General features: G+C 38.8%; 1 protein-coding gene across 4 annotated transcripts in view; it reads right to left on the reverse strand.

Annotated features, from left to right (window-relative positions):
• pot1 (protection of telomeres 1 homolog) overlaps nt 1–22,020 on the reverse strand; it is a 118,658-nt gene that overhangs the window by 47,590 nt on the left and 49,048 nt on the right. For all 4 annotated transcript variants that reach the window (XM_035956113.2, XM_023287891.3, XM_055009169.1 and 1 more), the window contains 3 exons: nt 10,559–10,689; nt 10,179–10,475; nt 4,047–4,202 (listed from right to left, as the gene is read on the reverse strand). In XM_035956113.2, coding sequence (XP_035812006.2) covers nt 4,047–4,202; nt 10,179–10,475; nt 10,559–10,689 — 584 coding nt within the window. The remainder of the gene's footprint in view (nt 1–4,046; nt 4,203–10,178; nt 10,476–10,558; nt 10,690–22,020) is intronic.

The raw sequence follows: 22,020 nt of genomic DNA on the forward strand, positions 1-22,020 counted from the left end.
CATGAAGACTGTCATAAAAATAGTGGGGGGGGAACACAGAACAGAGTGTGAACATGTCTGGACATGTTCTCTGTAAAACTTGACCTAATGATTACTTAATGCACATGATCTAGAGGTGAAATATGATAACTTCATGACAAGATCTGACAAATAAATTTAGAAAAGTATAATGGTGTCAAAACTGTCTCTCCAATAATACGCCCTATAGGCGTGGAAAAAATACCGACTCATACACCATCAAAGACGATGCACAGCTCAGTATCTTCAATATTTCTTGTAGTGTTATGCCACCTGTCTCCTGGAGTCCCAAGGGTCACCGTCCATCATCCCAACAGAACACAGTTTCATTTCTAACTGATTCCTATCACAACTATATCTATGTGAAACCAGTGGGTTTTATAGCTGCAACATTTCCTCTGTCTTAATCTGTAATCTGCAACAGGTTTTTATTCTTTAATCACTGAAAAAACCCAACTGAGGCTTTGTGCCATTTTAATACTTTGTAAAGCGGCTAAAGATTATTTTCAAAGAAAATACTTCTAAAAATGAATGGAACTTTGATGCACATGAGTTTTTAGGGGGTTATATCAATGACCAAAGAGGGACTTGAATTTCTTCTTGCCAAACAATATTTACAGGCCTATGGTATGTCATAGTCAGACGTGAAATTTTTCAAAAAATATGTTTTTCTATATCCAGTCTGCTAATTTACAGATTGATATTTACACAGAACCTAGCAGGTATGTCTGTGATTTTATGTAAAACAAAGACACAATACCAATAAGCAAGCAAGCAAACAAACAAACAAAAAACGAAGTTATGTTGAAGTTTCCTACAATACTGAGAGCGGTGAAAGAAATCTATGTGCAGATATTTCAAGATCAAGGCAACAGCTTCATTCATATATATATATATTAGGGCTGGGACTTTAACGCATTAATTTCGATTAATTAGTTACATAAAAATAACACGTTAAATTAAATAACGCATTTAATCGCACCTTTTTCAGTTCCCTTATTTCTGGTACACCAGTAAGTCTGATGAACACTCCAGGGCCAGTAGGGGGCGGTAATGAGCCTATGCACAGGAGTGAAGTCAGGCAGAAGAATGTTTGGTGAACAGTGAAGGAAGACGAGACCGCATTGAGCTTGCTGGGCAGGAAGTTTAATATTAAAAATCCTGCCGATGTCAGCTTGGATAAAAATGTGGTTGTGTGCAAATTGTGCAGCAAAGAGGTTTCTGATCACCGCAGCACTTCAAGCCGACGGTATCACCTTAATGTAAAACGTGTTGCTGTTAGCAACAGAGCTAACGTTAGCTATGACAGTCCTGCTAACAGTGTAGCCATCCCATAATAGACCATTTTAGAAGTCATTTAAAGTGGTTGGGTTTACAAAAAACTTAAAATGCTGAATACAATCGCTGTAATTTCACTTTGAGTTTGCTGTAGTCTGTGAATGTAGCAGACAGATGAGAAATGCAGATAAATATAAATGAAACAAACAACTTAAATCACAATAATGTCTGTCTTTTAATAACTTAATTACAAGCTTTTAGTTTATGACAAAAATGTTTTTGCTCATAAATAAAAATGTATATTCCTAAAAACAGAACCATCAAAATTACACCATTTATCAGACCCAGAAACAGAATGGATCTGTGGATTTTCAGCTTTTTGAATGTCCTTGAACTACTTATGTTTATGTCATGTTAGGCTTTAAATCATCAATATCACTTTTTTCTATATGTCTCATTTTAAAATTGTAATAATTTCAATAATTTAAATTTAAAATGATAAATATGTATCTATTTATTGATTCAACTGTCAACCAAAAGGTTTTTGAATTGAAAAACTTTACTTATTGTGTCAAATATTGCTATTTTGCTATTTAACAAAACATATATATATATATATATATATATATATATATATATATATATATATATATATATATGTATATATGTGTGTGTGTGTGTGTGTACACAGTGGCATGAAAAAGTATCTGAACCCTTTGGAATTTCTCACATTTCTGCATAAAATCACCATCAAATGTGATCTGATCTTTGTCAAAATCACACAAATAAGAAAAACTGTCTGCTATAACTAAAACCAACCAAACATTTATAGGTTTTCATATTTTTAATGAGGATAACATGCAAACAATGACAGAAGGGGGAGGAATAAGTAACTGAACCTTCACATTTAATATCTGGTTGCCCCCCCTTTGGCAGCAATAACTTCAACCAGACGTTTCCTGTAGTTGCAGATCAGTCTGGCACCATCGATCAGGATCAATCTTGGACCATTCCTCTTTACAAAACTGCTGCAGTTCAGTCAGATTCCTGGGATGTCTGGCATGAATCGCTCTCTTGAAGTCATGCCACAGCATCTCAATGGGGTTCAAGTCAGGACTTTGACTTGGCCACTCCAGAACGTGTATTTTGTTCTTCTGAAACCATTCTGAAGTTGATTTACTTCTCTGTTTTGGGTCATTGTCCTGTTGCAGCATCCATCCTCTTTTTAGCTTCAACTGTCTGACAGACGGCTTCAGCTTTTACTGCAAAACATCCTGATAAACTTTTGAATTCATTTTTCCATTAATGATTGCAAGTTGTCCAGGCCCTGAGGCAGCAAAACCGCCCCAAACCATGATGCTCCCTCCACCATGCTTCACGGTGGGGATGAGGTGTTGATGTTGGTGAGCTGTTCCATTTTTCCTCCATACATGACGTTGTGTGTTCCTCCCAAACAATTCAACTTTCGTTTCATCAGTCCACAAAATATTTTGCCAGAAGTTCTGTGGAGTGTCCAAGTGCCTTTTTGCGAACATTAAACGTGCAGCAATGTTTTTTTTTTAGACAGCAGTGGCTTCCTCCGTGGAGTCCTCCCATGAACACCATTCTTGGCCAGTGTTTTACATATTGTCGATGTATGCACAGAGATATTGGACTGTGTCAGTGATTTCTGTAAGTCTTTAGCAGACACTCTAGGGTTCTTTTTTACCTCTCTGAGCATTCTGCGCTGAACTCTTGTCATTTTTCGTGGACGGCTACTCCTTGGGAGAGAAGCAACAGTGCCAAACTCTCTCCATTTGTAGACAATTTCTCTAACTGTGGATTGATGAACATCCAGACTTTTAGAGATAGTTTTGTAACCTTTCGCAGCTTTATACAAATCAACAATTCTTGATAGCAGGTCTTCAGAGAGCTCTTTTGACCGAGCCATGGTGCACATCAGACAATGCTTCTCATCAAGACACAATTCTTACCAGGTGTGTGTTTTATAGTGGGCAGGGCAGCTTTAAGCCACTCCTCAGTGATTGGACACCCCTGACTTAAATTATTTGGTAAAAATTGGTATTAATTGCTCTCAAAGTCTCCTTAGGCAGAAGGTTCAGTTACTTATTCCTCCCCCTTCTGTCATTGTTTGCATGTTATCCTCATTAAAATTCTGAAAACCTATAAATGTTTGGGTGGTTTTAGTTAAAGCAGACACTGTTTTTTCATTTGTGTTATTTTAACAAAGATCAGATCACATTTGATGGTGATTTTATGCAGAAATGTGAGAAATTTCAAAGGGTTCAGGTACTTTTTCATGCCACTGTGTGTGTGTGTGTGTGTGTGTGTGTGTGTGTGTGTGTGTGTGTGTGTGTGTGTGTGTGTGTGTGTGTGTGTGTGTGTATATATATACACATATACATATACATATATATATACACACACATATATAAACACACACACACACACACACACACACACACACACACACACACACACACACACACACATTAACCAAACAATGTCAAGGTATAATTTTAAACCATACAGTATTCATGGATGTTACCAACAAATGAATATTAGTACCACCATGTCTGGAAGGAGTAAGTTAGTCACTTACAAGAATTAGTGATGAAATTTCTGCCACAAAATCAATCAGGTAGGCAGTAAGAAAACTGAGATCTCAAGACTGAACCCAGTATTTGTAATTTTAGCTTTCAGGAGGCTAATTCATTTCCAGAATTTTATGTTTGTTGATGAGTTCTGACCTTCAGTTTCCTTGCACAATCCAGATGGTTGTCGTAGACAAAGACATTGGCGATGATGTTCTCTTTCTCCTTGGAGAAGGAAGATGGCCCTTCTGTTACATTTGGCTCAACATTTACTTTCAGCAGAGTATGAGGACATCTGGTCCCATCCCACACCTGAAAAAACAAACAAAAAAATATAAATAACATGTCATACAAATCGAGCAGGACATGGATATTTTTCAGCTTTTAGATAGAGAAAGTGATGCTGCTCAATTCATCCATTGGTCTGTCCAGTTCTTCAGGAAGAAAAACTTAGCAACATTTTGCAACCCTCACCAATTTCAACAATGTGTTCTATGTTCTATTCAACAAACTTGTGAATATAAAACACACAGTAAACTAGAAAAGCATAAATACATTCAATTTCATATATTGGAGTCTGGCAGAGACAGATATTAGAGACAGATCTAAAAATCTGAAAAACAACAATTTGACTTAAAAGACACCACAAGATAAAATAGAAAACAAACATTAGATTTTCTTTCATACTGTAAAGTATTTATCTGTTCAGTCATGAAAAATACATTTCGGGTTGATGTTTATTTTAATTATGGTTAGTTTAAAATTTCCAAAACCCAAAAATATTACATTTACATCAATATAAAAAGCCTTAAAAACAGAAAATCTACATCGATCAGGCATAACATTATGACCACCTGCCTAATATTGTGTTGGTCCCCCTTTTGCTGCCAAAACAGCCCTGACCCATTGAGGCTTGGACTCCACTAGACCCCTGAAGGTGTGCTGTGGCATCGGGCACCAAGATGTTAGCAGCAGATCCTTTCAGTCCTGGAAGTTGTGAGGTGGAGCCTCCATGGCTTTGTAGCACAGCAAATTATCCTGCTGAAAGAGGCCACAGCCATCAGGGAACTCCGTTTCCATGAAAGGGTGTACATGGTCTGCTACAGTGGTTAGGTAGGTGGTCAAAGTAACATCCACATGGATGGCAGGACCCAAGGCTCCCCAGCAGAGCATTGGCCAAAGCATCACACTGCCCTCACCGGCTTGCCTTCTTCCCAAAGTGCATCTCCAGGTGCCATGTGTTCCCCAGGTAAGGCCAGTCAAACTAGCTCGAATCCTTACACTTGGCCATTTTTCCTGCTTCTAACATATCAACTTTGAAGACAAAATGTTCACTTGCTGCCTAATATATCGAACCCACTAACAGGTGCCATGATGAAGAGCTAATCACTGTTATTCACTTCACCTGTCAGTGGTCATAATGTTACGCCTGATCTGTGTATAAGGGTCTAAGGGTTCACCCTTTTTAGGGTTCACAAAAGATATGGTGAGGTCAGACATTCAGAGGAAGTTTGTTTTAGAGGTGCTGCTTCTTTGCCTAGAGAGGAGTTAGTTGAAGTGATTCAGGCATGTCCTCATGTCATCCCCTCGGGGCTTTCCATTAGAGGTTTTCTGAAAATGTTCAACTAGTAGGAGACCCTGGAGTAGCTCCAGAATACACAGGATTGAATATGTTTCTTATCCAGCCTAGGAGGAGCTGGACAACGTTGTTAGGGAGCACGACATTTGGATAAAGCAAGTCACAAGAACCAATATTTTTCTTCTATGTCCATGCCAAATACTGCAAACATGATGGTACTTGTTTATTTATAATATCACTGATATCGTAGACATGCTGTCGGCACTAGGGATACTAGAGAATAACAACATGTACATTTTTACCCACGGTTTGCCTTGGGAGACCCTACCAGGTTGCTCCAGAAAACACACAATCCCAGAATCACAGCGATGTACATGCAGCTCCACCACATTAAGGTGGCATTTCTCAGACAAACTTATGAGAGGGTACTTCCTGACGCTAAGCTATGCTAAAAACCTTTGGGTAGCCAGTGAAAGACTGAAATTGCAAATAGAAAGTGCCAGTTAAGATGGTTCAGGCATCTAATTAGGATGCATCATTAATGCCTTCCTTTTGATGCTTTGATCTGGTTGAGGGGAGGCAGACTACAACATCAGTATCTATGAATATTATCAAGTAGACTATTATGGTTTGAAAAACATCCTTTCCTGGTTGTACGTTTCATTGTGTAACAACAGGCTCAGAGCAGCTTTAAAATTAGTGAGAGCCTACTGGCTGCATACCAGCAGTCACTACCAAATCCTGTTCAAATTTATTTCCTGTATCAGTCTCACTGGCAATAATCCAGACATCACTTACGGCCTCATTTCTGTTCTGAAAACTGTAGTGGCAGGTAAAGCTGCTCAAGACCAAGATAAATCTCATGAGACCTCCCCCTCTTGATACCACCAGAATGTAAAGTAGATTAACTACAAGACAAGTGAAGATGCAAAGTAAACAGCTCCACTACACCAAAGACTAAAATTTAGTATTAACTATGGAAATTTTCAAATTAAAGGAGGAAAAAGATTGCTATTACAAGAGGAAAGGAATTGGAAGAACATGGAGGAACAAGACAGCAATACAGTTTCCTAACAAGAAAGCATGTCAAGTGAACAATTAAAAAGCAGGTGGGTATATAAACAAGATGGTCAGAAAAAATGGATATAAGCAGACAGTATATATTCTAGAGGGAAGCTTCGTGAACACAGAGGGATTTTCTGGTTGGTTGTTTATTTGCAGGACACATCCCACACTAAAGGTAAACCTCACCCTTGGAGTCTACCATTAGTTTTCATTAGTGTGTCATGTGGAATCAATCCAAATTAAATGGTGTAGTCAACACCTATGAAAAACAAATTTAAAACCACAGTCTAAGTCCTCGCTGGAACACCTCTGGCCTCTGTGGAACATCATGGGGACACATGAAAGCTGGTCCTCTGCAAGGACATGGCTTGTATTTCCTGTTTGCTTCAGTTTTTCTAATGCATTGTTGTGACAGTGCACAGATCTAATGCAACCTTAGTCACATTGCATGCTGATCACTTTTTCAAAAAGTAAAGTCGAAGCAAATCTGCAGATTTTAATACAATTCAAATGCAACCCATATGGCTTAATGCAGGAGTATGCAATGCAGAGGGCGGTGACTGGCACATAAGCATGTGTGGAAACTTCTGGCATATCCAACTAAGTTGGAAACCAGCAGAAGGGTCCATAGCATGTGTAGAGTAACCCAGTGGCTATACTGCATACATAATATATGCAGACTAGGGATGTCGGCCCACCGATATTATCGGCCCGATACTGGCATAAAAATGCATTATCGGTCAATACCGTTATCGATTTTTTTTTGCCTATCATGAAAACCGATAAAATAATGTCTGGATTTCGCCGGCATTTACCGGTGCGCAAATGATCATATCATCAAACTGCATCACGAAGCGTGTAAACAACCGTGCTGGATTTCCAGCATGCGGTGCCGGCTTTTGGCTCTAAAAAAAAGATAGTACTACATTGCCAGTCGAGTTCGTCTACCAATGGAATGAGGGGAACGCAGTTTTTGCTCTCAATCAAATATCACTAGCCAAAGGTAAGTAGAGTGGGGGCGGGTCTTAGAAAGACATTGAGATCCCGCTGCAGGTGAGTCCATTGATGTCATGATTATTGTGATGCAGTGATACAGAAATCTTTAATAAATCCATGGATCCAGATTATAAGCCGCATCACTGCCAAAATCTAATCACTTGGTCCTTGTGTCATTTCTGACCTTCCCTGAAAATTTCATACAAATCCACTGTTCCTTTTTTTTTGAGTAATGTTGTGTACCGACAAATAGATGGAAGGACAAACATACGCCGATCGTCACATAACTCTGTCGCGTTCCTTGGCGGAGTAAAAATAAATGGCGCTTCGCGTGGTTGGAAGAGCTCAACAGAAACGGAAAATCCTTTGGTTGCTGGTACAAAAAACTGAAGGAGCCAGGTGCTTGCTTCTGTACCGTGTGTTAAAAAGAAATTCATGCCGCAACTAGCGGCAAAAAAGTTTTGTCACACCACGAGTCAGACCCATGGCGCTGCTGTCAGCTCTGAAACTCACAACTCATTTTCCGGGAGCAACAGTCATCGCTGAGGTACCGACAGCAGATTGACCAGGTTTGTGATATAAAAATGCGTGTGCTTGTTCATTGCAGAACACGGCTTGTCGTTCACCATATCTCAGCCACTCGTTAATCTCTGCTGAAGATAAAAATGCTTTGTCAAAACTGTCCATGTCAAATCAGCATGCTGGTTCCATAAATACACATGGCATAGCACCAGCATTTAAGAAAAGTCTTCCTGAAAAACTCCAAAAAAATTGTGTTTTCATTGGATATTGACGAAGCCACTAGCCAGAGCATGGACACAATTCTTCATGTGCTTGTTCGTTTATTTGATGATGAATAGGCCAGAGGAACTCAACATCTGGCCAACAGAAAAGTGAACATGGCCTCAACACTTACGGAACAAGTAAAAGATGTCAGAAAGAAAGAATAAATAGATAGCTTACTAGTTCTTGTAACACAGTAATTTTTTTTAAAATTAAACTGTTGTTGTCTGTAGTAAATTGTATTTATTTTCTATTTTCTTATGTCTGATTATTTAAGTTACCAGTTCTTAGAGCACTTTGATGTTTTTTTTGTTATTATTTGAACTGAAATATACTTTGCTGTTATAAACTATATTTTTATTTATATTTATTGCACTGTAGCTGTTTACATAGTTGTATTTCAGAATAAATAGTGCACATATTGTTAAAAGGTGAATCAATATCCTTTTTCCATGTCTTTTACTGATTAGCTGCTAAATAATATATGTGCACCATGTTGTAGTCAGATGGAATATCTACCACCACCTACTGATCTTTTTAGTATTACTATAATCTGCATTCTGAGTTTCTGAATGCAGATATCTTCATTTCTTATTAGTTAGCTAGATTATACCCCGACCCACACCCAAAAGCAAAAAAGTTCAGATTTTGGATTATTTTTCACTTTTAGCGCTGCAAGTGTAGCTGCAGTAACAAGTTTGCTGTGCCTGACAAACAATATGTCTCTTGTTTGGAATTATTTCCAATCCCACATATATCGGTATCAGTGTCGGTTGATATCGGAATGGGAAATTGAGAGTTGGACAATATCGGTATATCGGTTTTTGGCAAAAAAGGCAATATCGGACATCCCTAATGCAGACCCAACATGGAGCAGTAGTTGCAGAGAAGCTGCTCAGAGGAGATAGCTACACCAGTAAATGATGTGTTCGCATAGATTCACACTGCAACCATAAAAATGTAACTTTTATTTTTATTTTCACACACGGTCTGCATGGACCTTTAATACAGAAATGGGTCATAAAGTATTGTATGTGTTTGTAACAAACAGGGATTCCACTTTGGAGTCATGATCAAACTGTCGGCATTTATTTGCCAGTACCAGCTCACAGTTGCTTAGTAACTTTATACCTTACAGAGTCTACTTTGGTCTGTAGATCATGTTAACTTACCCACAGGACACAATTTTGTTTAAAAACCTGAAATCTCACGCTGTGCTGGGTCCAGAAACAGAAGACACAAAAATCACAAAATTAATGGTCACCACACTGCAGATATAGCCAGTAAAAAGGTACAATCCACAGCACATCTGATCTGCAAACAGTCCACGTATATTGCCTGTTCAGTGTACCTACAGTTCAAGAAAGCTGTTTTTTTTTCAAACATCTACATCTTTGTAGAAACTTGAATACATGCACACACTGCGTCTCAAATGCAGAGGTGATTATATGATCATGTGGGTTTGCTCATTAGTGTCCTGTATTATTATTTACTATCTTAGTTTACTGATAGGGATACAACAGGTAAAAATGAATCCGATAAAGGTGAGGTTATCGATTTTAAACAGGTTTTCTACAATTAAAAAATGCTAAGTACATCAATATGAAGTTTATCTTATCTTTGTTTGATACCTGTACTGTCCCTGTTTACCCACCTGCAAAAATAATTATATTTTTTGATTTTTATTTTCTCATCCTGAGAAGACCAAATTAAATTTATATTGTTTTTTTAACGCGATCACATTTGTTGACCCCCTAAGTTACACAACAGATCATCACAAAATAAATGCAATAATTATGACTCCTGTATATATTTGCAGTGGGCTGCATTTGTACTTGAAAGCAGCTTTTCTTTAGGTTTCTTACCCTTAGCAGGATGCAGGTGGAGTCTATGGGGGCTTTGGCCAGCAGTTGACAGTTCAGGTCAAAGTAAGATTTGGGCTGCACAGCAGACAGGTGGATTGCAGCAGAAACTGTGGGGAAGAGAGCTTGGCTTGAGGCCCAGGATCGCAGCTCCTCCACTGTCTGCCGGTCCTCCTGGTTGAAGTGAAAAGAGCGGCTAGATGTTCGCGGTTCCATAGCTCCACCTACTGTCCCATCAAATGTCACCACAGAGAAACCAAAGGTGTTGACAAGCGAGATGGAGTCTTTGAAGAACTGAGCCTGTGTAGAAAAATGTGATTAGAATAAACATGTAGCAAGTAACAAGTTAACGTTACTACAAAATCCCATTTGGAAGATCAGACCTTGACTCTGTGCATGCGGACAATGTCTCCAATTTGAAAGATTTTGGGATGGTCCTCCAGCTTCTCACAGAAGATGCTACAGGTGATGTTCTGGTTGGACTGATCAGTGATCTTCAGGATGGAGCAGGAGTCTATGGAAAGAAAATTCCAAGTGTCAGAAACAAATGTGTGGTTCACCATGAAAGCAAAAGACTAAAAACAGTTTTATGGATTATGGACTCATTTCTGGCTAGTAATGAGTTAAAAAATACTCTTCATCCTGCTTTATGATAAAACTCTATGTGAATAAACTTAAAGTCAAGGCAGGTTGCTGTATGTACAAAGTAGTTGGAGGAAACTTGAATTCAACCCCCATGACCTCTAAAAAATGGCACAGAGGCATTTGAGGATTTGATTTTCTTAGACAACTTGCTCAGGCATTTACATATTGATCTGACCTGAGGTTGCTGCCCATCTATTTCCCTGAATAATTAAATGAATGCTCCCCTTTATTTCATGCTGACATATTTCCCATAAATGAGATGACTGTGTTGTTGCCAGATGATTTGGATGGTCCATTGGCAAGGTGAGCCAGGGCCAAGTGTTAGAAACAATCTGCAGTTACCACAGCTTGAGGCTGAGGCCAATGTGCAACTCACTTAAACTGCAATCACACAAATGTTCTGGTAAGTGGGAGCTCTGTGATAAGCATCTTGATAGATTTTAGAAATTATTGATTCGGTATTAAGGTGGAAGGGCTTCAATGCCTGACATGTGGCTATTGAGACTAGAGGCTGCATGGTGTGTGAAAGGTAGCACACTATACTCCTTAAACAAAAAGATCCTGACTTCAAATGGAAAAGATAGCCCTGTCTATACGCTGAAACTTTGTGCTTTCAATCAATGAGTGCTGTCACTATTAGCTATGTCATGTCTATAAACAGTGTGTTGTTCAAAATCACAAGTTCAGGTAACATAAGCTTCTTATCCAGGTATACAGTTGTGAACAAAAGTATACAAACACTTGCAAAGACTATGCATATCATGGCAGTCTTAAGTTTCCAATGACTCCAACAGCTCTTAGCTTTCTATGATGCAATCATTAACTACAGCAGTGCTAAAATTTGGTGAAACGTCCCCTGGCGATTTTCACACCAACTAAGCGCTTTTGTTGCTGTTCACAAGCTTCTGGCAAGTTTCCAGTTGTATCTTTTGTCATTCCTCTTGAATGAATTGGTGCACAAAATTTGTTGGCTTACTGATACAAACTTGTTTCTTCAGCACAGTCCATAGGTTGTCAATGCAGTTTAAGTCAGGCCTTTGGGGAGGTCAGTCTAAACCCTTAATTAGAGCCTGATTCAGCATGATGCATGTTTGGGTGGGGTCATTGTCTTGTTGTAATACCTAACTGTGTCCAAGAACCAACCCTCTGGCTGATGATTTTAGATTTTCCTGAAGAATACTGAAGGAATGGTAATCCTCCTTCTTCATTATTCCATTCATTTTTAATTCCATTTACTTTGTGTAAAGCACCAGTTGCAGAGGCAGCAAAACATCCCAGGAACATGATACTACCATTGACATGCTTGACGGTAGGTATGGGGTTTTTGGAAATAAGGGCCTCAATTTCTCTCCTCCAAATATACAGTCATGGAAAAAAATATTAGACCACCATTGTTTTCTTCAATTTCTTGATCATTTCAATGCATGGTAACACTAAAGGTATATTACCTGATGAATACAATGAACATAACAAAAAATGCAGCTGATTACATAATACTTTATGTCCAATTTGACATGCTTAAGCTTAATTGTATTCCCAGAGTACATAAGAGGCCATTTCATGTCATAAGCAGCACTGCACATGCAAAGGCCTAGAGTGGTTTCCTGCTTACATTCAAGCTGTAGCACAACTCAGAATTTGTCAGCTCTCACATAATGCCTGAAACAAAAGAATTATGTGAAGCCACAAAGGCAGCCATCTCAGCACTGCCGGAAATTGGCATGAGTGAGAGACAGGTAGCGAAAAAACTGAAGATCTCCAAGACAGCCATTCATTACACCAAGAAAAAACAAGCCGAAATGGTACTACCAAATTGCTAGACGGTCGCAACAGGAAACGTCTTTCTACCCAAAGAGATGACCATGCACTCATCCATTCCTGTGTCAAAAATTGCCATCAGACCTCTAGGGACCTTAAAAATCAGTAGGCACTGTCGGGAAATGAGACTTGTTTGGCAAGGATAGTTTGAAATCGACTTGTTGAAGCTGGTCTGAAGTCACACAGGGCACGGAAGAAGCCCTTCATCAACGAAAGGCGGAGGAAAGCCTGGTTACTCTTTGCTGGGGATCACAAGGATTGGACTGTTGATTATTGGACTAAGGTTCACTTCAGTGATTTTCAGTTGATGCCCATTCCAGCCAACTTACTGGTTAGGAGGAAGTCTGGAGAAGCCTACGAATCTGACTGTCTTACCCCTACAGTAAAACATGGGGGTGGATCAGTGACGATCTGGGGTTGTTTCAGTAGGGCTGGAACAGGGCAAATGCAATTGTGTGAAGGACGAATGAACCAGGGCATGTACAGTTACTCGTTAAGCTACTCTTAAAAACAGTCTTCTTCCATCAGCTGGAAAACTCTTTCCTGCCTCGAATGACTGGATATTCCAACAAGAAAATGCCCCTTGCCACACGGCAAGGTCAGTTAAAGCCTTGATGGAGAACCAGAACAGTCGAATCATGCCTTGGCTTGCTCAATCACCAGATCTATATTCAATTGAAACCTGTGGAAGATCATCAAATGCAAAATGGAGAACCACAAGCCCAAAAACAAAGCAAATTTGTTTGAATTTGTGCAACAGGAATGGGCTGCTGTGATAGCAGAACAATGTCAGAAGCTGGTGGAGAGCATGCCAAGATGCATGGCGACAGTCATGAAAAGCAATGGTTATGCAATCAAGTACTAACTCCTGTGTGTATCGTGACAAAAACGGACAGAAAAGAAAATATGGAATGCCTAAAAGCACTGTTTTTGGCAGTATAATGCCATAGCTATTGATGTAAGAACTTAAGTGATTTTGGTTATTATCAGGAAAACCATGGAAAATGGCTAGATATCAGCTCTTAAATTAAACTCTTGAGCAATTTTTGTTGTTATCATTATATTTGTCCAAACAACTATGCCTTTAGTTGTACCAGGCACTGAACAAGAAATTGAAGAAAACAAGGGTGGTCTAATAATTTTTTCCATGATTGTATTTGTAACCCACACGTTCTGCGCCTCTGCTCCGGTGGGGCGCCTCTCCACAAACCCTGCGTAGCTCTGCGTTGTGTGTGTGTTTAAATTTGAGTGCAGGGTGTCTTGCAGCGAGAAGAAGCAGACGGCGGGGCTCGGAGTTGCGATGGAGACCGGTTTATTATTATTATTTATTTTTATTGCTAACTATCCTTGTACATACCACCTTCTTCAACAACAGTAAAACGTATCTCACCCCGAAACATGGCGTTCTCAGCTGAACGCCGGTCTAACTACGGTGTCCTCGAAGGGATAAAAATATAGAATTTGCTTAATTCAACCGAACAACATACAGTACCACCTAGTGGGATGTTTCTGTTACTGGCTTACATATTTATGGTCATTGTGGCCAAATAGCTATTTTTTAAAAGAAAAATAGGGAGAGCTGGAAATGGCGGCTAATTCTGGAGCTAAGTTATAGGGTTTAGTATTTATTTTGGCATTGGCTACGGCCCACAGTAGCCTGTGTGAAGGTTCAATAAACGACCAGAGAACGAAATAAAGTCTCACTCATTCATCACAGAGGGTCACTACAATATTATCGTAAAAGTCCATTGCTCACTGGCTCTGAATACACAGACAGACTAACCATGGATCACAGGAGGGCTGGATGTTGATCAGTACTTCGGATGGGCATCATCATATCTCACCCAAACTAACAGTGGAGGGAGGCTTTGGCAGACTAGCTGGATACAGTGTGTGGGAGAAGCAGAGACAAACTAAAACAAGACAAGCTAACAAATGCCACAGCGAAGTAGTTGGCCATACACTGCATTCCGATTAATATTGTGGAAGATGTCGGTCTGTCTAACATTCTTAGGATCACAACGAATGACAGCATGTACAAGCCTCAACCTGCAATCACTAGAATGTTTTTTTGTGTATGTGTGTGACGAAATAACCGGGGACTACAGTCCCTGACGCAGCGGTCATGGATTTGAGTCTGACCCATGGCCATATGCTCTTCTTCCCATGTTTCCTGTCAATTCATTTCAATTCAAATGAATTTTATTTATATAGCGCCAATTACAGGTCAAACTGTCGACGCTTTACAGAACCCATATGCCTGAACCCCCAAAGCAAGCCAAAAGTCAACAGTGGCAAGAAAAACTCCCTTTTTAATGCGAAGAAACCTTGAGCAGAACCCGGATCTTTATGTGGGGGGATCCATCTGTCTGCTGGCCGGTGGGTAGAGAGGGTAGAGGAGTAGAGATCCGCTATCCACTGTCCAATATATTAAAGCCTAAAAAGGCCAAAAAAAAAAGAAGTACAAACACGGACTTCACAGACTAAAAGGTCTTTTGCACAGTCAGTCCGAGCTGCGTATTTTTGTGTGTTCGACCACTTCACTTCGCTCTAACAGGGGCAGCCACTACTGAACATTGATTGTTTCTGCTGCTTCCTGATCAAAGAAAAATGTTTCTGCTGGTACCTGTTCAGAGAAAAAATAAGAATACAGATTTACAAATGTTAACTTGCTGTTGCTGGGAAGGTTCCTGTTATAACGTTATGATCATGGCTCTGGACCCTGAGGATAACTTGTTTTTCTATTGCAAACCACATAAAACATTAATGCCCTGGCAGTGGCAAATAGTGTTGTTTGATTTGATTACATTAATGTTTAGGTTGAGATTTACAAGAAATATTTTAACTGCTACTGTGTTTAGGGCAGACTGCTGTTAAAAAGCATTTTATTTGTTTAAAGAGTTTGCAAACCAAATGTGACTGCACTTTTGTTCATATAGCAGTACTTTTAAAATAAAAGGGCAAAATACACTACTTTAAAATTCATTATTTAATTTCCGCATAACAATGTGATTAATTGCGATTGAAAATTTTAATAGTTGCCCAGAAGTAATATTAATACAAATTACGATTTTTCATTTTAATATTTTCACACAGTAACTAAAGAATTTGTCTCATGCCCAGTGTCATTTTAAGAAGCTACACAAAAGTAAAAGATCTATTCTGCTATTCTGTAAAATATACATATAAACATAAATAGCCATCAGGAAGCTGTTGAAATGGCACCAATCCTTCTCCTTCAACACAAGGCATGATGGTATACCATATCATATATATTGCTTGGTTAGCAACTATCAGCTGTACGTTACTTTTCACGGTGCATTGTGTGATACTTTGAGAGCACTATATATGGTGTAACAATTGCAACTTAACATTCAGACAGCACTCTCCAAAATGGTGAACACAGGTATATAGTGAGTAGTGACTGTTTTCAGAGCAAAGAATTACAAAGCAAAGAAAGGCATCAAATATTCACCTTGGAGAAGCTAGAACCAGCAAAAATGACAATCATCTTACTGTGAAAGACTCCTGGTTTATCACTCACACACACACACACACACACACACACACACACACACACACACACACACACACACACACACACACACACACACACACACACCCCACACATACACACACACACACACACACACACACACACACGCCATGCTGACCCAGACTGAACAATCTAGTGTTTATTGCCTAACCACCATGTCCATCACTCTTCTTTTGCAGTATTGACACAGTCATCTACAAGCTAACCTCAAGCCAAATTGCATCTTCTCTATTTTATGATGATATCACTTGAACAGTGTTAATAGGGAAATTAAACAAATGACAAAACATTGCTCCCAAGGTTCAGTGGATTAGATTTGCACATCTCCCAGAGTGATGATGAAGAGTATCGAAGCTTTTAAACCCAGACCTCCATTATTAGCCCACCAACACATAAACTGAAAATATGTTTAGCCATCCGACTCCTCTGAACCTCTCTCAACACCTCTCTGTGTGTGCACAGGAATAATCACAGATATTTCCACCCAAACAACTCTCTGCTGCTGCTGCTGCTCGTGCTCTCACACCACACTGATCCAGGTTTCATAGCTTCAGGAAAGATTTTCTCTTTTTGTGTGTCTGTCAGATCATTTCTGTCATAGAGGAGGAAGCATTCTTCAGGTTTCTTGCCTTGTTTTTCAATAGCTAGCATGCTTTTTGACAGTTTTAGACATATAAAAGATACCAAAAAATACCAAAATAAAGTGTCAAACACAGATGTTGAGCATTTTACACCGTTGTCCATGGTGCTGAAAAGATGAACCCTCTACTTTTAGTTATAACAGTAAATGTTTAATAACAGAAACTGTTTTAAAAAAGAAAGAAAGAAAACAGGGCTGCACAGTGGCGTAGTGGTTAGCACTTTCGCCTTGCAGCAAGAAGGTCCCTGGTTCGCGTCCCGGCTTTCCCGGGATCTTTCTGCATGGAGTTTGCATGTTCTCCCTGTGCATGCGTGGGTTCTCTCCGGGTACTCCGGCTTCCTCCCACAGTCCAAAAATATGCTGAGGTTAATTGATTATTCTAAATTGCCCGTAGGTGTGAACGTGAGAGTGCTTGTTTGTCTTTGTATGTGGCCCTGCGACAGACTGGCGACCTGTCTAGGGTGTCCCCTGCCTTCGCCCGAGCCAGTTTTGTCTCTTGTAAACATTTACATACTGAAAAACCTCTGTTTCTAATATTAGAAAGGAAATGAAAACAGAAGTTGCAAACGAGAAAAAGAAGGTGTTTTTTTTCCTCTCTCACTAGTTTTCTTCATTTGGGAAGTTTTGTAAATTTGGTAAAATAGAAATTCTATTTGTAGAAGCATGACTTCCATTCATCTATCCATTATCTCCATACCACTTAAATCTCATTATGGTCACATGGGCCTGTTTGAGGTGAAGGCATGGGACACCCTGGCCAGGTCACCAATCTATCACAGGGCTACATATAGAGACAAACAATCACACTCATATTCACACCTACGGACAATTTAGAATCACCAATTAACCTCAGCATGTTTTTGGATTGTGGGAAGAAGGTGGAGTAGCTGAAGAAAACCCACGCATGCACAGGGAGAACATGCAAACTTCATGCAGAAAGATCTCAGGCCCAGCCCGGGACACAAACCAGTGATCTTCTAGCTACAAGGTGACAGTGCTAACCACCGATCTACTAGACAGCCCAAAAGCATGACTTTGTTCTCAAAATTTAAACATAAAATTTCCACAATTTTTCAAACGATGGGATTTTCAGTCATTATTTTTTCAGTTGATAAGATGTTTATTGTTCTTATTAACATGGTTTTTCTTTATTACTGTATCTTAGGGCTGGGCGATAAATTGATTTTATCGATTAATTCCACTTTGTACTTAATGTCAATTTCTTTTAATGAAAACTGATTATCTCATCAACATCCGTCACCAACGCCTGCCTGCTGGGCTTCTGTAGTTCAGAGTGCATGCCTGAGTGGGAGAGGTGTTGCTCCCTATGAAAGGAACAAGACTTTTTGTTTACCACACACGCACCACTTTATTATGCTAAACATGTTCAGGTAACTGAGAGTTTTGTTTGCACTTTATTTTATCAACCTCAAAAAAGGGTCTTATAAGTTAATGTTTTATTTTTTTACGTTAGTTTTAGAGTGCATTGTGTCATTTTGAAAGCTTGCTTGCCATCTCTTTTTTGTGGCTTGTTTATGTAACTTAAACCCCAGAAGGGAAAGTAATAATAAAAATTCTATGAAAATTAACCAATGAAAATCAGACATTGCTTTTGAACTGTGGTTCAACAGAATTATTTTTAAAAATAAACTCATGAAACAGGCCTCAAAAGCAATGTCTGATTTTCACTGGTTAACTTTCACAGAATTTTAATTTAACTTTTGTGAGATTCAAATTATTTCTGTGACCATTGTGGGTTTTTATTTCATTGACCGAGGGGCACCAACAATTTTGTCCAAGTGTGTAGATACTTTCTCCTTCTTGAAGAAAAATACAAATATTTACATCAAAATTTCTATGAAATTGCACAGCGTCTATATTTACATTTTTATTGCACAGTTTGTAAGTGGGTGAACTGAACTACTGGGAGCAGGCAATCAAGATGTGCTTTAAGTGCAGACTTTTAGCTTTAATTTGAAGGGATTTACATCCAAATCAGGTGAATGGTGGATGAATTACAAGACATCTTATCTGTGCCCTCCACCTTTTTAAGGGACTTAAAGTAATGGGACAAACGAACAAAATCATAAATCTTTTTTTTGTTCAAACTGTTTTTTATTGAAAATTCACTTAGGCATTATATCAAGGTTACAATACAGTTACCTTTTTTGTTTATAAACACCCCCCACCCCCGAACAATCCCACCCTGTTGCACAATAACAAAAAAGGACAAAATGTAAATTACAATAATTGCAGCATTACTCATTAACAATCAGTGATGGATCCACCTCTTTAATCTGATCTAAAATAGGTTGCCAGATATGATAAAATGTGTTAGCACAGCGTCTTAAGGAATACCTTATTTTTTCCAGAGTTAAATGATGCAAAAAGTCAATGAACCATAGTTTGAAGGATGAAGGGTATTTCTCTTTCCATTTAAGCAGTATGAGCCTTCCACTAGTAAGTGTAGTAAAGGCAATCACATCTTTATACTTTTTATTCAGATTAGCAAATTGTGATACAGTGCCAAAAAGTGCAGTTGTGGCATCTGGTTCAATATCAATCCAAAATGTGTCAGAGAGAAATTTGAGTATAGACTGCCAAAATGGTGTCAATTTCGAACATTTCCAGAACATATGAGATAGCGTTGCTGTCTCAGTTTCACATCGATCACAAATTGGATCCAAATCTGGTTTAAATTTTGCCAGTTTTGCTTTTGACCAATGCAATCTATGGACAACTTTGAATTGGATTACTCTATGTCTCAAACGGACTGAAGATTGAATATAATTTTAATCACAGATTGCCATTTTTTCCTCAGATATTACAGTTCCAAGTTCCTCCTCCCACTTTCCTCTAACACGATCCAACGACTCCACTTTGAAGGAGTTGATAGCAGCATAAATTTTACCAATTATCCCTTTCGAATGTACATTCAAGTCCAAGATGGTTTCAAGGAGTGAGTCAGGTGGCCGTGCAGGAAAATGGTTGAACGAGGTTGATACAAAACTGCGTAGCTGAAGATACCTGAAGAAATGAGAATCAGGAACCTGAAAGTTCATTTTCAGTTGTTGAAACGAAGCAAACAGTCCTTCAACAAACATGTCTTTCAGTGACTTCAGTCCATGGTGCTGCCCAAACTGTAAAGGAATCATCAATAATGGAAGGAAAAAACATATGATTTTTTACAATAGGAGCGTGAGGTGACAAATCATTTAGACCAAAACCTCTCCTGAATTGTGCCCAAATTTTGAATGAATGCTTAACGACTGGGTTTGTGGAAAATTTGCATAATGGTTGAGACATAGGTAACCCTAAACATAGCAAAGAGTGTAGAGGCAAAACTGCAAGACATATTTTCAAGTTTCAGCCATTTAGAGCTACTAATATGCGATGCATGAGGCCAATATAACATTGCACGGGTGTTGGATGCCCAATAATAATACTGGAAATTAGGAAGCGAGAATCCTCCATGTTCTCTGTGTTGTTGCAAAATATTTTTAGAGATGCGTGCAGTTTTCCCATTCAATATAAAAGAGGAAACTAACTTGTCTAAGAGGATGAAAAACGTTTTTGTCAAAAATATAGGTACAGCCTGAAATAGATATAAGAATTTGGGTAACACATTCATTTTAATAATATTTATTCGACCCCCTAATGACAATGGTAGTGTATTCCAATGTTCAAAATCCTGTTTTAAAAAGTCTAATAGTGGGAGAAAATTTGTTTTGTACATGTGTTTATAATTTTTTGTTATCCATACCCATAGGTATTTAAATTTATCTTTACTTAATTTGAATGGGAGTGAACCTAGCATACCATGTTGGGGCATAGAGTTTATGGGCATAAGCTCGCTCTTCTGCATGTTTACCTTATAACCTGATATTTTCCCAAAATCCTCCAAAAGGCCAAGTAATCTTGGCAGGCTCTGAAGTGGCTCAGATGCATATAGAAGAGTGTTATCCGCATTAAGGGACACTTTATGTTCAGAAACACCTCTTCGTACACCCTTCACTGAAGCATCACTACGTATTGCTGCCACTACAGGCTCTATAACCAGCGAGAATAATAGGGGGGACAGGGGGCACACTTGTCGTGTTCAACGTTCTAATTTAAAGAAATGTGAAAGATTATTATTTGTACGAACTGCAGCAACAGGAGAAGAGTATAGCATATAAATCCATGATATAAACCTCACACCAAAGCCAAATCTTTTAAGGGTATCAAAAGGGTAATCCCACTCCACCCGATCAAAAGCTTTCTCTGCATCGAGTGAAAGAACTACTTCTGGTGTCTCGGGTGGAGTGGGACTATGAATAATATTTAAAAGCCTTTGAATATTACAGAATGAATACCGATTCCTAATAAACCCAGTTTGATCATCAGATACAACTAAAGGCACAGCTAATTCTAAGTGACGTCCTAACATTTTGGCAAGAATATTACTGTCCACATTTAACAATGAAATTGGCCGATACGAACTACGTTCTAATTTACTTTTGCCCTTCTTATAAATTAGACATATAACAGCTTGCCTCATAGTTTCTTGAAGTATGCCAGATACCGAGGACTCTTCATATACAGAAAGCAAAATAAGGGACAATTCTTTTGAAAATATTTTTAAAAACTCGCTCGGAAAGCCATCCGGCCCGGGAGCTTTCCCGCTCTGCATAGAAGCAATAGCGTTCAGAAATTCTTCTTTAGAGAAGGGCCTCTCCAAGTCTTGAGCAGCTTGATCACTAACAGTGGGGAGACTAAACCTACTAAAAAAGGAATCAAAATGTGATTCACTTCCACAGGACTCTGAAGTGTATAATTGTGAGGAATATTCACTAAACCGGTGATTAATGTCTAAAGGTTCAGTAAGTTTCACCCCATGCATATTGTTAATTGCAAGAATAGTCTTGTCAACTTGCTGTTGTCTCAATTGATGAGCTAATATTTTTCCAATTTTTTCGCCATGTTCATATATTTTATGTCTAGATTCATTTAAAAGATTTTCATTTTGTTTTGTAGTTATCAGATTAAACTCAGTCTGAAGAGCTAGACGTTGTTTAAATAGTTCTGATGAAAAAGAGTGAGCCAAAGTTTCATCAAGTCATAAAATATCGCTTTTAATCTTTCTGAGGCGCTCTTGTTGAGATTTCTTTACTTTAACACTGTAGGATATAATCTGGCCTCTAATA

Source organism: Amphiprion ocellaris, chromosome 3 (genome assembly GCF_022539595.1).
Source record: "Amphiprion ocellaris isolate individual 3 ecotype Okinawa chromosome 3, ASM2253959v1, whole genome shotgun sequence".
NCBI lineage: Eukaryota > Metazoa > Chordata > Actinopteri > Pomacentridae > Amphiprion > Amphiprion ocellaris.